Source organism: Lepisma saccharinum, chromosome 12 (genome assembly GCF_977018435.1).
Source record: "Lepisma saccharinum chromosome 12, izLepSacc3.1, whole genome shotgun sequence".
Classification (NCBI taxonomy): Eukaryota; Metazoa; Arthropoda; class Insecta; order Zygentoma; family Lepismatidae; genus Lepisma; species Lepisma saccharinum.
Genome location: NC_139240.1, coordinates 69940202 through 69957100, shown reverse-complemented (window position 1 = coordinate 69957100; position 16899 = coordinate 69940202). Strand labels below are relative to the sequence as shown.

The following is a 16899-nucleotide window of genomic DNA, read 5'->3' as shown; positions in this document are numbered from 1 at the left end:
AATTAATTCAAATTTCGTTCTAATTGTCTCGTTTATTGCTTCTGCATCTTAAGCTCTGAAGTACCCTAATTCATTTCTGATACAAATCTTAGTTTGAAGAATATATTTATGATAATTTTCATAGCCTTTACATTGTTCCATAATCCTACATGTGTACAGACAGAACCCAAATCGTGTCAATTGACACATATTTTGATTTCAATAACATGTTAACGTGCATAAACTTCAAATGATGCACATTTTAGTGTGTCAAAATACACATAGGAATGTATTAAAGGGTATTTTTATGAGATGAAGTTCAGTGTGATGCACTGAAATGCATCAATTTGGAAGATCAGACAAGATCATTTCGAAGATAAGAAAATTACACATGTAGCTGTGTCAATTGATGCATTGAAAGTGAAAGTTTGTTATCTACGAAATGATCTTGTCTGATCTTTCAAATTGATGCATTTTAGTGCATCATACGAAACTTCATTTCATAAAAATACCCTTTAATACATTCCTATGTGTATTTTGACACACTAAAAGGTGCATCATTTGAAGTTCATGCACGTTAACGTGTTATTGAAATCAAAATATATGTGTCAATTGTTTTGGGTTGTGTGTGTATGATGTCGCACCCATCACAGGCAAAACATGTTTATATAAATAAGTATGTAGTAATATTTTTAGAAACGTAAAGTATCTAAATGTCGAGTAAAGTTAGCTTTGTGAAAATAAAATGATTGTTTCAGTAAACCCACACATTTCACAAAGTTTTCTGAGAGACTGAGGAAGGTAATTAAGCAAAGTCTCAGAAGTGTCACACCAGTCACAAGTACAAAAACTGTAGCTGAGAATGTAGATGGGGAAGGAATATTCTGCAATTAAATACCTTTCATCAAGGAAAATGAAATTACATGAATTGATACAGTTTCATATTTAAAGATGCTAAGAAAATAATTAAAGAATAAATGTAAATTTATCTGAATGTCACATCCGTCACAATGGAATAGACTTTAGCAACGTATCACACAAGAAACATTGTATTTATACTTATTGAACATCCTATTAATCGAGAGCTTTGAAAATAATATAAAAATAAATTTCATTAACTTGGAAGTAACGATCTCGTCCTGCTTTACATTGTATGGTTACAATGCGAGACGAAATTCCGTCATTGATAACAGAAAGTGTGGTGCTTCATAAAGATAAGAAAGCATCGTAGCCCGTAATGTCGCACAATATGGAAGCACGTAAAGATCCATCCATGACTAAGTCCTCTAGTTTGGTCACGCTGTGATAACGCGGACATTGTGTTTTCTGCACTATTAATATTCTGCATTATAAGAGGAACAAGAAAGTATACTTTCAATGCTACACGACTTTTATATTCTCAAATTAAAATTGCGGGTCAAAGTCCGAAGATATTCAGATCTTTAGAGCACTTGATGCTTGTACACTCGGAAGCCAAAATGTTTCAGTTGACACCAGTAACATATTTATTTATTTATTTGTGGCGGAGATTAAGGCTCATACCTTTTCTTACACTCAACCACATACAAAATTTCGTAATATAGAACATATTCATAAATTGATTCATATATAAACATTGCAAATAACGATCACACATATACATTTCATGTCAAACCAACAGCGAGTAATAAAATTATATAATGAATCCGTTATAATAATAACTACTATAAGAGTAATCTATCTATGTAATTCAAAGAAATTCATAAAACATATATATACATGTACACACACTCATACATACGTACGTTTATATACATAACAGGCCACTACAAATATTTATTAAACATGTACTAATTTGACAAAAAAAACGTGCTTATATGGACTTTTAGTGCATGAAAATACACACAGAAATGCATATGAGTATATTTATCACCAATTGTTCGTATGAAGAACTTAAAAAATGCATTAAAATTGACAAGTTCAAAGAAACCAAAAATACAGGTTTAACTCAATTCATCCAGCAAAATGCACCAACCTTGACTTGATGCATTTCGATTTCTCACAGACCCGGACTTTTTACGCCGAGCTAAGTGGCGGAGTGGTGAGCACAGGGCGCCATGAGTCCTGGGTTCGAATCCCTGTCCGGTCATGGGTGTTCTTTGTGAGTGTTCCTCCGTCAGTTTCATCACTCATCAACTTCGCGATTGGCCAACGTGGCACAAAAGCGACGATGAATAACAAGAATCATATGAAATTAATGAGCAGGAGTTCCATATGTGGAGACCGAAGGCTAGCCTCGTTTTGAGTCTCCCTGTGTATAGTTTTGGTTATAACTTCCAGAGAAAACTATATCACACGCTTACTTATATATTTTTTTTATCGCATTTCAAATAAAGGTAAAAGGTAAAGTGTTCCCCTGTGCTTAGCACCACGCCATGAAGGCGTATAGGGGGTGTGGAGGTAACGCCCCACACTTTCTTGATCCGCATTTTAAATACCTCACATTTTTCATTTTGTGCTTCTTTCAAAGCATTGTTTCTTGAACGAACGCAATTTTTGGCAGTCTACACTCCAAAGTTGTATAATTCATTTGTGTACACCCTGTATATCTTAACAGAGCAGACCGGGAATTAGACTGTTCCTAGGGATTTCATTCAGGAGTACATTTCTGTTTCTTCCCAGTTCCTAACATAAAACTGGGAAAGTTTGGGTTATCATTAATTTAATTTGACGTCTCATAATGTATTTCTCAGTTTAGATTTTTGGACGGGTTATAAATTGTGTTGGTTGACATATCGTCCAGACCATATATCGCGATATTGAAAAAAAAATATCGTTCTGGCGATATCAACTAGACGATATATCGTCACGATATATTGGCGATGCATATCGCGTCAGCAATTTTTTTTATTGATCAATTTTCACACCGAAGGTACCCCTGAGGGGCATTGGTGCATGTATATTACAAAAATACATGTTGACATCGCACATAATATATATCTATACATAAATTTGGCAGAATATAACATAATATAATAGTAAAAACATACAATGACAAATTATTTCTTTAAGGTGAACTAGCGCTGTAAAAGTACAATATTATATAGTGTATACAATCTAAGTTTTTTTTTATAAAATTATTTAATTCCTGAAATTCTTTAACTGAACATTTTTTTTCACCTTACTTTTATAGATCGTGGTTCTTTCAAAATTTTTGTAACTTTATGGTAACATATTGTATAACTGGATGCCTGTGTTACAAGGTCATGTTTGGTATGCAGTTAGCCACACTTTGAGAATGTGGAAGTTATATCGTTACGATATTTGGCGAAATATCACCGATATCACGATACGGGGAAAATATCGTTTATTAATTTGCTTTATTTTACTTCGCTTTTTGTGCCACTTTTGGCTAATTTGCGAAGATGGGGATGAGTGATGATTAGATAAAATTGATTGGTTTGAGTTGCTGTTTTAAGTCCACTTTATGCACAGTAAGGCTAACCGGGACTGGACCTACAGTTTAAAGTGGGATCCGAACCACTTGTGCCTCCACGGGTATCGAACCCGGGACCCCTTGATTACAAGGCAATGACGCTACCACTGCGCCATGGGGGAGGCCCCTAGATAAAATTGATGAATGAACACTGAATCATCCATGCCCAGGCCAGGATTGAACCAGGGACTCCTGGCATCGTATCGTATCATCTATGACAATATTTTCTTGACGATATATCGTGATATCAAATTTCCGAAATCGTCCATCAGAAGTATTATTCATAGTTACCAAAATCGTCTTCGAAGTATTGTCTCCCCCCCCCCCCCCCCCAAGTGGCTTCAAGAGCTGCTACTGTCGAACGCAGACCTCTCCAACGTGAGGAAACATAACGTATGGCGTTTACGGCTGCCGCTAAGCTCCTTGTAAAGATAAGTCGTGTTATTCAGGTCTCGGCGTAGGGCGTCGTATGCAAATGGGTCTCCACGCGTGAGACTCAGTTTAGCGAGTGCGTTGCGCGGTGACATGTCGACCGAAGAGACTGCTGTGCGGTGGTTCCTGAGAATAGCGTGCGCTCGGGTTTGCTGTCCCGAAAGATGAACATCCTAGCCGGGTGAGTTTCACATGTCTTTTCGCTTTCGTTCTGTCGTTTGTCCTCGTGGCAGCCCGTTGTCAAAATGTGTATTCCGTGCAGTACAGTGCACACAGAACCCAAACCGTGTCAATTGACACATATATATATTTTGATTTCAATAACACGTTAACGTGCATAAACTGCAAATGATGCACCTTTTAGTGTGTCAAAATACACATAGGAATGTATTAAAGGGTATTTTTATGAGATGAAGTTTCGTGTGATGCACTAAAATGCATCATTTTGGAAGATCAAAGAAGATCATTTCGAAGATAACAAAATTATACATTTCGCTGTGTCAATTGATGCATTAAAAGAGAAAGTTTGTTATCTTCGAAATGATCTTGTCTGATCTTCCAAATTGATGCATTTTATTGCATCACATGGAACTTCATGTGATAAAAATACCCTTTAATACATTCCTATGCACACTAAAAGGTGCATCATTTGAAGTTTAGACACGTTAACGTGTTATTGAAATCAAAATATATATATGTGTCAATTGACACGTTTTGGGTTCTGTGTATGCCCGACCCTGTGGCCGAGTGGTTAGCACATCGCGCTGCGACGCCTTGGGTCCCGGGTTCGAATCCCGGTCGGGCTTGGTTGTTTGTGAATGTCCTTTCATCAATTTCATAATTTCATCACTCATCCCCATCTTCGCAAATTAGCCAAGAGGCACAAAACGGGAAGTAAAATAAACTAAATCAAATCAAATCAAATCAAATTTGGGTTCTGTGTGTGGTTAGCTGCACTTTTTGACACCAGGTGTCCAGATGTCAGGCTTTCGTTGTTTTATAACATAAACTTCCCCTCTGGAAATTTTTGGTGGGGGGATTTTAGAGTCCAAGTTGGTTGTTGGCGGGGGGAAATCCGCCCTTCCTTCAGGATTTCTGGCCCTGGTTAGAACTGATTCTCGATGAGTTGAGGTAATGGACTGAAATTCCAACTGAGACGTCCGGGTCCGCCACTGCGCTGCAGCTTGCTACACCTAAGTCGTTGGCATGGTTCATCTCTATCCGTCGGCCCAGCGCATCCCTCGAGAGATAAACAGCTAACGATTCTCTGCTTCCGGTTCTTCAATCGACCTGATTTGTCTTTGTGGTCAAAGTCGTCACTTCCAGACTGCGAGACAAGAGTCCGCAGCTCGTTGGCCTCGCTCTTTGGGCGGCGTCCCTTTCATCTTAGGAAGGGGCTGATTGCAACGGGAGGCGCTGTGATGATCCCACAGGAAGCTCCCGTTCTGATTGGTGCTTCTGTCTTTGAGTCAGTAGACCAACCGGCCTTTCGATGCGGACTTCATCAACGTGGTTCCAGCACAGAGCCAGGATTCGACGGCGAATTTTTTTTTCCCAGGTTATATTCGCTTGGTGGTAGGGCGCCAGTGGTGTCTGGAATGTAAGGTGGTTGCTGCAAATTGTGGTGGACTTCCATTTTTGTTTTATTACTTTACGTCATTTTTTTGACTGTAAGTAGTTGTGGGGGTGAGGTTGGGTGGTGATGAACTCTCGCTTGCTCTATCTACCTCTTCTAGTTTCTCTCTGTCTCTTTCTGCCCTTCTCTCTCGGTTTCTGCATGTCTCTTTCTCAATGCCTCTCCGTCTCTCTCCTATCGCCTCTCTGTCTCTCCCTGTCCGTATCTCTCTGTATCTTTCTTACTGTCTCTTCGTCTGTGTGTCTCTTTTTCTTTCCTCTCTCTTTCTTTCTTATTGCCTCTCTCCCTCTCCGTCTCCCTCGGTCTCTCGCTTACTGCCTCCCCGTCTTTGTCTCTCTCTCTCTCTCTCTCTCTCTCTCTCCTCACTCTCTCTCCTACTTCCGGTTGAGACAAGTACACATAGGAAGCCGAATCAATCGTCCTCAACTTGTAAGAGTATACTGCTTTTCCGGATTCTCTGGAGTAGCGACGCGCAGAGGGGAAAGCTTGTGGGTGGGGCCAGACTAGGTGGGGAAGGGTGCGGGATGAAAGAAACGAAGTGCTTCTTTGTATAACGGCCGTAAAGCAAAACGCTTTCTGCTGCCAATTTCTTATTTTATTCTTAACAATGGCCAGTGTATTGTTTTACACAAATAACAAATAATATTGCACGTTTATATGTCTTTTGATGCTACGAAGAACAGAAAAGAACTAAAACAAATTTAAACATACATTTTCAAAAAACATGCAAATAACCACAAACTATGAAACATCATGTATCAAAATGTGTTTTAAACAAGTCTGAAAAACATGTTTCAAACACTTTGTTTTAAACATTTGTAAAAAAAAAAAAAAAAAAAAAGCCATGTGTTTTAAACTTTTCAAACAAGTTGTTCTCGAACACATTTAACACTATGAGGCACTCTCCTGAATGCAGAGTTCCCCTAGACTTGCGAGCTGACATGTTTACTGCGGAACTACTGGACCGCGAATGAGCCCCCTCTGCGCGTTCATTGGACGAGGCGCACACCCTTCAACATGCGCACAGAACGCGTTCGCGTTTTCTTACTCCAGAGAATTCGGGAAAGGAATATAGTGTGTCTAATGTCATTTTAAGTGTTCAGCATATTCTTGTTCAACGGATTTTACTTTCCTTAAGCAGATTTTCCATCTTCCAACTCTTTGCCATCCCTGTTGGATGATGAAGACAGTGTTTTAACAAATGTTTCTAGCTTTTTGCGAAGAGCTGGTCTCTGCCACTGTCCGTGAGGAAGCTTCTAGTTCATTTTACTTTATAATGTGTTGTGCAGGTCCCTTTACAACCTCACACTTTTACCCCTTCTCAAGGGGCTTCTTACACACCGTGTTTTAACGAAGGGGATGTTTCCCCGCAAACAGTGAATGGGCCATACGTGCCGACGCACCTAACAATTTCAAATCAATCAATCAAGTTTTATCAACGATGTTCCATTTCTTAACACGGTACTTGTTTTCATCGAAAGTGAAATATCCCGATTCGCAGTGTGCAAGGCACTGGCCATGTCCTTGCGCTTTCCCCCCTGGCAGTTCCGCTTATTACCCAGCCACAACTGCGTAGCTTCTCTGCTCGGAAGAAGTTTTCTCTTGTGTATCGAAAAATGAAATCCACGCTTCGCAACCGTAATCCGATTTCACTTCACCTTGACGTCTTTCGTACAACACCGCATTAACCAGCCAATTAGCGAAGTGGAAGCCGGGGGACGCGGTGGTGGTTGGGGGGAGTCCCATTCGATTAGCTCATCTGTTGCAGGTGTTTATCGTCTCCTGCGCTTGGATTGGCGTTGTGGTGAAAATTCACGAAAGTTTAGTTGTACCTAAACCTCAAGTTTAGAAATGATGAGGAGGATGTCCTAACACATCGTATTGTATTATTGTTCATTGGAAATAATATAACCCGTTATTTTAATCATAACTATAGTCCGGATGTACGTATAGGCACCAACAACCACTCATATAGGCACTTAACACTAAGGGCCAGCCTTGAATCAGAAACATACTAAAGTAGGCATTGAACATTAACTTATTTCCATTTTCTTCTTCCAGTGCACAGAATATAGCCATTGCAATTTATCATTTAGCATTACAGTTTACCCATGAAAGTGCCCTAACGATTCACAATCTGTTAACCTTTAAGTAGGTGGTGGCCAAATTGTACACAAGTGGGTAGTGGCATGCTCACGACACCCCACAGAAAAAATACACTTACAGTTATATTTCTAACAATTATAATTGTAATATATGTAATTTTACATTATTTGTACGGTTGTAAGATTGCGAATAATGAAAATGACTAAATTTGAAACTTTTTAAGGACATTTTTATAATTTTCCTTCTATTTTATAGGGACAATTCCTTATTTTATTATATTTTTTTCTTCTGCACTACGTCCAATAACTCTAATAGTTTTTTTGACATGTTCCTGTTCTTTCTTGTATTCCATTTCGAAGAAAAGAAAAGCCATAAGTATTGCAACACTGGAGCAAAGTTAAGTTTAAAACAATACGCAAGTAGGTAGGTGGGGTGCTGATAACACCCCAGAAAGCGGAGCTCTTTTGTTATTGTGGACCAGCGCACAACAATCAGGCGACTAAAAGACCTACCCCTCAAGGAGTAAACAACATGAAGGTAACGGAAAGATGAACAGTGTTGCCAACTTTTAAGACAATTTTTTTTAAAACAATTTTTAGACCTGGAGTGTTGTGGCCACTCCACATACCCACTTAACAAAAATTCACCTTTGCGGGGATTGTCAGTTCAACTAATTCCGACAAGGAACTAGTGCCAATTTGAAGAGTCCGAATTGCATAATGGTTCACAAGTGATAAAACAATTTGCACTCTTTTAACCTATTTTATAGGATGTTCCAAGTACGGTATGGGCCAAGATATACAGTACTGAAACTCGCGCATGTAGAACACGTGGTTGCGTTTGTCGACGGGGCATAGCTCCAGCTGCACGTGTTCGCAGTAGTGAAAAGGAAGTTGTGTTGTGCAGTTGTTGTTGGAAATGGGTCTCTCGACTTAGGAAAAAGTATTCATAGTTGAGCATTATTTCCGCCCATACGGAAGCGGTCGTGAAGGTGGACCGAGTTTGAAAAAGGTGACTGGTCTATATGCAACCCAAATGACAATCGTCCACTCCACATGCCCTAACCTAACCTAACCTTAGGTTTTCTGACAGTTATGCAACCCAAAAGGCATCATTGTTATTTGGGTTGCATATAGACCAGTCACTATATTGTAACATGTCTTATACTTTTGTTCATCTTTTCATTTCAGTACTGTATATTTTGGCGCATACTGTACTTTTTTTCTGAAGAAATGAACTTGTGTTACCTATTGTGCTAATTGCATTTATAGAAGTTGCCGTTGAAAATTTTTGTATTAAAATCCACTTATCGCGTTAGAGTGAGGCAACACACATAACACCTTGCGCAGAATCTATTTCAGGATATAGGTGTCGCATTTTTATTGCTGGTGACAGTACAAGTTGTACCACTAGACAATGGTTAATGTACAAGAGGTGCCCTTTCGAAATGTAGAGTAATAAGGCGGTCCCGAGTTCGATACCCGGTGGAGGCACATAGTGTTTCGGATTCCACTTTAAACTGTAGGTCCAGTCCCGATTAGCCTTACTGTGCATAAAGTGGACTTAAAATATCAACTCAATCGAAACGTAGAGTTAATGTAAGTACAAGTAGCAGAAGCACTTGATATTTGGTTCAATTAACATTGCATGCTCAGATCTGAATTTTGGACATAAAACACGCACAAACACACACTAGTTCCTGGGTCTCGGTTATTTCAAACTTTGAGACGAGATTCGTCTGAACGGAGTTTGTAACCCTTTTCCCTGTCCAGCATCCAGCTTTTCCCCTTTCTTGAAGCGCTCTTGAGAACTTGACTGAAGGGGGTTCATGCTAAGTAAATACGTGGAGAGCAACTTTGACCAAAAGAGAACATGCATCTCCAACACTCTGACCTCTGGGATGTTCTCTCTGCAAACAACCGTCCAAGAGAAATATTGCAGCCGGGACTTACGGGACTATGTAGAAGCGAAGGTCCTAAGACAACCTCTACAGGGGCACCTCAAGATAAATTTTTCACCCGGGCGAGGTGGATTTTTAGTAACCCGTTACTTTCCACTCCCAATAAAATCCTTGAGCATGCTACATATTTACTGTTTTAAACAAGAAAAATAATAGCCTTATTTTTAAATACGTATTTTATATTACTGTTAAAGAATATATTCATTGTAGGTATACATTTATTTAATACATACATAGTGATATCAAAATAACAGTAATCTCTGTTTAAATTGCCACATGATTTTGTAATGGACGTACATATACATCAGTAATTAAAAATTCTCTCCTTTAAGGTGGACAAAGTTGAATACTTCCTTATGCGTACCTCTTAATTGACTATAGGCTTTAACTTGTTGGGTAATTATGCGATATAGCCCGAACACCTCTCACTCGTTTATTTCGTTCATTTTAGCATTGATACTTACCTATTCTGCATTGCGAAAGATTCTTTGAAGTAAAGTTATGCCTTTTTCCATAAAATATTGTCAACCTTTCATGTTACGAGTCATTATTTGTCTTCCTTGTTCCGCTTGGGTAACAGACAATATGGCGTGCACTCGTCATGGATCATCGCGCGCCGTGCTTGTGTTTTGTCGATTTGGAGCGGGTATGCAGTGTTTCAACCTTCTTAACCGAAAAATACCTACTTTCGTGTTCATTATGTCATCACAAATCATTGACGGATAGGTCCAATAAACCATTCACAATATCCCCACAAGCCATTGACGGATAGCCCCTAAAACCATTCACGGTAGCTCCAAAAACCATCCACGATAGCCCCACGGACCATTTCCGGTAAGGTTAGGTTAGGTTAGGTAAGCATAGTTAAAAAAAAAAGAAAAAAAAATTCTCGTAAAGAAGGGCACATTTGGAAACACTGGCGAGACCGTGTGACTTTCGACGCTCGCGCCATCTGCAGGTACATAATGGAAACAACGGCAAAATGTTGTCGCTTTACAGAAAATGCAAGTTCCTTACATAAAAAGTGATTATTTCTTGTTCTGCAGCATTCTATGGTGAAGTTTTCAGTTTCCACGAAAGAAAATACCTCGAAGAACTTCGACAGTGCTACAGAAACTGATTTCAGTAAGTAGTTTCTCCTGTAAAGTTGAAGAAATCTGTTCGGGCTATATCGCATATTTACCGAATGATGAAAACCACTTCTGTTTTCCTTTCTATGTATTAAATTTTTTATACGTTGATTTAATCTCTTCACATATTTCCATCATAATTTTGCTTTCACTAAATCGATATTTATCCTCCTTCAGTTTTTTAATATTATTTCACCGTGTGCTGCCATCTACGTTTCTTTTTCGAAACTCTTAATTTCCATCGTTTCCAGTATGAAATATCTCATAAACATTTCTTTATAAAACAAATAGCGATGCTTATATAATCAGAATTAACGCACAAAACGTTTCAATTGACACATACATGTTGACTCCAATAACACATAAACTGCAAATGGTACACTTTTTGGTGTGTCAATATACACACAGAAATGCATAAAGGGTCACTTTTATCAGTTGGTGTTGCATATGTTGCAGTAAAAATGCATCAGTTGGGAAGATCAGATAAGATATTTTCCAAGATGACAAAATTTAATTTCACTTTTAATGCATCATTTGATACATCTGAATGTGTAATTTTGTTATCTTTGAAATGATCTTGTCTCATCTTCCCAACTGATGCATTCTTAGTGCATCACACGGAACACCAGCTGATAAAAGTGCCCTTTTATGCATTCCTGTGTGTATATTGACACATCAAAAGGTGCACCGTTTGCAGTTAATGTGTTATTGGAGTCAATACGTGTCAATTGAAACGTTTTGGGTCATGTATGAAGGTTTTGGCGCTACTCAACGTCGACACTCCGGGTCTCCCGGCCCTTAAGCCGCCCCTGAGCGTCTACGTCAGCATCATGGTTGATCTCGTCTTCCGGAACATAAATTGCTACCCGCACTGCTCTTATAAACCATAATTACAATGGGAGCATTGTACTGCCTCGGCGGCAGATGAAACGGAGACCCAATTGCACATTCTTCCGTGTTCTTACTGTTATTACAGCAAGGAAACTTCTATTAAGGTCTGTGGTCAGCACCAGCCTTCGTGTTTCACCCTTATTAAAAGGTTTCTTGAAGTCTGGAAGACTGAATCAACACAAGTAGGCAGTTACGACTTCCGTAACTTAATATTTCCATGCGTCTAGGGAAGCTAACATGAAAACAACATTACGTCACTCTTCTCATTAACTTGGGATTTTAGTAGTTTGGTTCTACATATCCAAGACTTAAACGTAGAAATATAACGTAAATATACGGAGAAAGTCAAGCTCTGTGATTTTTTGTACTGGTGTAGTCAACACCAATGGTTTTAACATGGATGTCAACAGATTTAGCAAATTTCACACACATTACAATAAAAAAAATGATTTCCATAGGAACCCATTGCCGTCCCATTATCAAATTTTGCACACAAATAGTCATTTGATGTTTTCAAAACATTTTTTTTTAAAAGAAAAAAAAACAACTTAAATGGGGTGTTCTTGAGATTTTCAAGAAAATTTTTTTTGAGTTTTTGAAAAATTATAAAATTCATATACGAGCACAATAGTCATGTTGCATTTCATATTAAAGCTCATTCAAAGCAGAAGAGAATGACACCAATTTGAGCTCTCTACGTCAAATATTTTTTGATCTACAGCTGTTTTAAAGATTTCAAACTGTCGCCAAATTTTGAAATTTTTGCTTTTCTGAAAGTCAATAACTCAAAAAGTAAGATTCACAAAAATCTGAAACTTGGCAGTTTTTCCCTTCTTGATAGGTACAGTGAATGGGAAAAAAAACTTAGAAATCTGGATCCTAAAGGTTCAATAATCTCTTTTTATTGGTTGATTTGAATGAATGACCCATTTTGTACTTTTTGGTGTTACAGAATGTATTCTCCATTTACGTTCTTCAAATTTACATTGCATACTTATCAAAAATACTTATGTAATAGATATTATTATTAGAATGATTAAATCAAGAAGACTTAGGTGGGCAGGCCATGTGGCACGAATGGAAGAGGAAAGAAGAGTTTACAGGATTGTTGTTGGGAGACCTGATGGTAAGAAACCTGTAGGAAGGCCAAGACGAAGATGGAAAGATAACGTTGAGATGGACCTAAAGGAAATTGATAGGGATGGAAAGGAGTGGATATATCTTGCTCAGATAGGGACAGATGGAAGGCTGCAGCCATAAACCTTCGAGTTTAAGAATGCTATAGAGTTAGTTATACAATTTCTAATAGGAATTTACTTATGTAATTGACGTTCAGCAATGTGTTATGAAGCATCCAATGACATCGTACCGCTGTATGTATCGTTTCAAGTAATGAATATCTAATAACTTGTGTCTGTCTGTCTTTCCAGGCGGCAGCAGATGGATGGCCAGCTCTACTGCCAATCGCAGATACCGGCCGAAGACACCAGCCCGGACACTGGACAGGACAAGCTCAAGGTAAGCATGGAGCATGGGAAATTGTCACACTCATAAGTCATTGTCATAAGTCTACGTGAATTTTCACAATTAACGTAAGAGAAATGGCTGCGGTATGTAGCAATCCAAATTCAATGAAATCTAGAAATTCATAAGGATTATGGTGTTTTCATCAATGGTATTTTGTCATTATTTTCGCTTACTCTCAGAAATGCATCAGATCAAGGTTGATGCACTTTTAGTGCAAACACAGTTGATCGTGTCTGATCGTCTCAATTATGATTTTTTTAGAGCTTCACACGTTAGAGGAGCTGATAAAAGTGCCTTTCAATGCATTTGTCTGTGTATTTTGATGCCTCAAAAAGTTCACACTCTAATGCGTTGCCAGAGATAAACGTATTATAGGCAGATATTGAGCTCAGGTAGCAAACGTTCTTTACACTGATGTACATGCTCTGACATAATCACGCCTGATCGATGATCTTTTCATTCCCAAAGCACTTGTGACAGTTTGTTTGCAAATATACCGTGCGTCCATTTCGATCTGCAGCCGAGAGATCGGGAGAAACGTGGCGGGCGGCGCTGACGGAGGTGCCGACATTTGCGGCCTGTAATGCCCGCATATTTTTATGGACATATGCAGACATTTATATAAATATTGCAAAACTAGCACTAACCTGTGTTATAAGAGTTGTTCAAAGTGATGTCCACCTACATTCACACATTCCTGGCATCGTTTGATGAAATTTTGATTCACACGCAAGAGTTCTTCTTCCGTAATTCTTCCTAGTTCTGCCCTTATATTGTCTTTTAGTTCGTCGATGCCATGAGGGTTATTTCGGTAGACTCTATTTTTCAAGGTTCCCCACAAATAATAGTCACATACGGTAAGATCTGGCGAACGTGAAGGCCATAAACCTCTTGAAATTATTCTGTCATCAAACACCTCCCTTATAGCGTCCAAAGAATCAGCGGCGGTATGGGCTGTGGCCGAATCTTGTTGAAAATACCCATATTGTCTCTCATTATCTGATAACAACTGAAAAAACGGCGCGAGTATTTGTGTGCGGTACCTCTCTGAATTTATTGTGTCTTCAAAAAATATAGGCCGTATTATTCTTTTGGCACTTACAGCACACCACACACCAATTTTTGCATCGTGTAACGGAACTTCGTGTATTATTCGGGGATTTTCAGTGCTCCAGTATCTATTGTTCTGTGAACAAACATGACCACGCAAGTAAAACCATGCCTCATCCGAAAAAAATATTAACTGTGGATCAACAATACCATCTACAATATTCTGCAAAACCCAATTACAGAAATTTACTCTACTTACGTTGTCAGGGGGCCGTAATTCTTGCACTATAGAAACTCTGTACGGTTTTAATTTTAGTAGCTTAGTGGCTGTATGTGCTGATGATTTTGACACGCCCATCTCCTGTGAAACACGGCGTAGAGGTTTGTTTGGAGAACATCGAGTTTTGCTTCGGTTAGAATCCGTCGTTTTTGCTTAGGTGTTTTAAAATTTAACGATCCAGTTTCTCGTAATTTAAGGACAAGACGTCTAACCGTATCTCTATGTCGAGGTTAAACGCCTGGGAATTTCTGTACAAATTGCCTACACACGTCTCGACACGAGTCTGTTTTCACGTAAGTGTCATACATAAAAATTCTTTGTTCTAACGTGAACCTTGCGGCTGGCATTCCAATCGTCTGACTGACACAACACACATACACACTGCAATAACACAAACAAGTAACGGCAAGTAACCAAGAATAACACTCTTACGCACAGTACGAAATTAACACGCTCTTGGTTTACATCTGCCTGCCACTATATTCACAGCTCTGTAGTCCGAAGGAACAAAAAACTTGAGCTAGGAGATTTCGGATTGCAAGGAAGCTCACGAACACCATTAGCTTTTAACGGTTCGTCTGCAGCGTAATCTTGATACAGTGTTGCACATTCGAAACCTCCAAACGATCCCCATCGACACAAAACTTTTTCAAGGATATAAACTTAAGCAGGACGTTACTGGTCAAAACTATGATTAAAATGTTTTACAGAGTATTATCTGTGGCTCTTAATATAATTTTTTTTTAATATAATTTCTAAAGCGTATTTATTTGTGTATATAAGGGTGGAACTTGGAAGAATTACAGAAGAACTTTTGCGTGTTATAACACAGGTTAGTGCTCGTTTTGCAAGATGTCCACAAAAATAAGCGGGCATTACAGGCCTCAAATGTCGGCATCTCCGTCAGCGCCGCCCGCCACGTTTCTCCCGATCTCTCGGCTGCAGATCGAAATGGACACACTGTAGCTACATCCGAGGAAATGTTTCCAGTTCCCCCAAGGGATCTTGTGACGTCACGCTTCGCCTGTGCGTTGAAACCCAGATATCTGGGGTTGTAATTTAGCAGCGCCATCTCTTGATCTCTCGTAAAACGTTTTGGTCTAGAGGTGAAAGCAAAAAGGTGCAAGTGGCGCCCCTCTGCTGTGACTGGGCAGAACTTCTTGCGGACAGTAAATTATAGCGAAGATGGTTTGCTACCCGAGTTCAATATGATCCTATAATACGTTTGCCTGTGGTGCTACTGAAGTCAACATATTCTTGTCAATTGTCACATTTTGTGTTTCGGAACAAAATATTGTTAAAGAGTTTCACAGGGTTTTTCTGGTGAGAAGTAAAATAAACACCACCAATATTTATTTTGTCAAATGTTTTCTGGTTTTAGCAAAATTCCACTGGGCTTGTGTCCTGTAACTTCACGTTGTTTGTTATTCACTCACGTATGCAAGTTGAGCTTGTTGTCGTCGGGAAATTAATCAACGCCATATGTGTTTGGTTTCTACATTCTTATTGTGAACCTTTATATACTTTAAAAATTCACTCACTAGCCACGTATGAGGTTCATTTCGAGCTTTTTAATGTACTAGAAAATATTCCCGGATAAAGTTTCAGGCAACGAAAGTTATTTCGTGCATTTTCAAGCAAGTTTTAGGCCGACAACCTTCATGTGAAAGTTAATTCGTGAATTTTTAATAACTCCATTGTGAAATTTATCCATTTCCAATAGATACTCAGGTTATTGACACTAATGTCAATGTTACTTCGTTCTCTCGTAAGAAAGATCATTGCCTGGAGTTCTGTCGTGAATGTTGTGGAGCCATTTCGTGTTAGAGTGATCAGGAGTTTTCTGTATAGGTTCAATATGCATGAATTTGAGTGTCTTTCACGTACAGTTCACAATTGTGCATTTCAATGTGTATTTGTTTAGTACTTGTGGTGCATTTGGTATAAATTGTAATACCTTCTGCTTCCAGTAATATACAGGATGTATCATAATAGAGTACACAAATTATCAGGTTTATTTTTTAAAAATTATCTGAAACACAACAATGAGAAAATCTTCAAGTTTTGTTTTCATGCGCAATGACTTCTAAACACGGTCACTGTGGCGCTGGTGTAGTGTTAAAGAAATTGGCAACTTTGACAGGTGCAGAAAAAGAAGGCTGGGTCTTAAAGTTCCCCGACCTTATACCCCTAGACTTCTGCATTTGGGGCTTTGTGGATGTAACGCCTATGTGCCACCTATGCCGCAGAATGTGCAACAGGTAAAGGAGAGAATACGAAACGCCCTTGCTTTGGTGGACGAAGAGTTCTTGGGAAAAGTGTGACAAGAACTAGAATTTGGATGGGATGTGTGTCGCATAACTGGTGGAAGCCACATTGAACATTTGTAGACATTCGTAGAAAGTTGAAGTATTGCTGATTGATGCACAACAA

General features: G+C 38.9%; 1 protein-coding gene across 7 annotated transcripts in view; it reads left to right on the top strand.

Annotated features, from left to right (window-relative positions):
• The window catches only part of RapGAP1 (Rap GTPase activating protein 1), a 530826-nt gene that overhangs the window by 351444 nt on the left and 162483 nt on the right, over positions 1 to 16899 (top strand). For 6 of the 7 annotated variants that reach the window (XM_083132610.1, XM_083132611.1, XM_083132616.1 and 3 more), the window contains exon 2: positions 13040 to 13127. In XM_083132610.1, coding sequence (XP_082988736.1) covers positions 13040 to 13127 — 88 coding nt within the window. Of the gene's footprint in view, positions 1 to 4035; positions 4068 to 13039; positions 13128 to 16899 lie in introns of those variants that run through there. The other variant, XM_083132614.1, reaches the window with a different exon arrangement.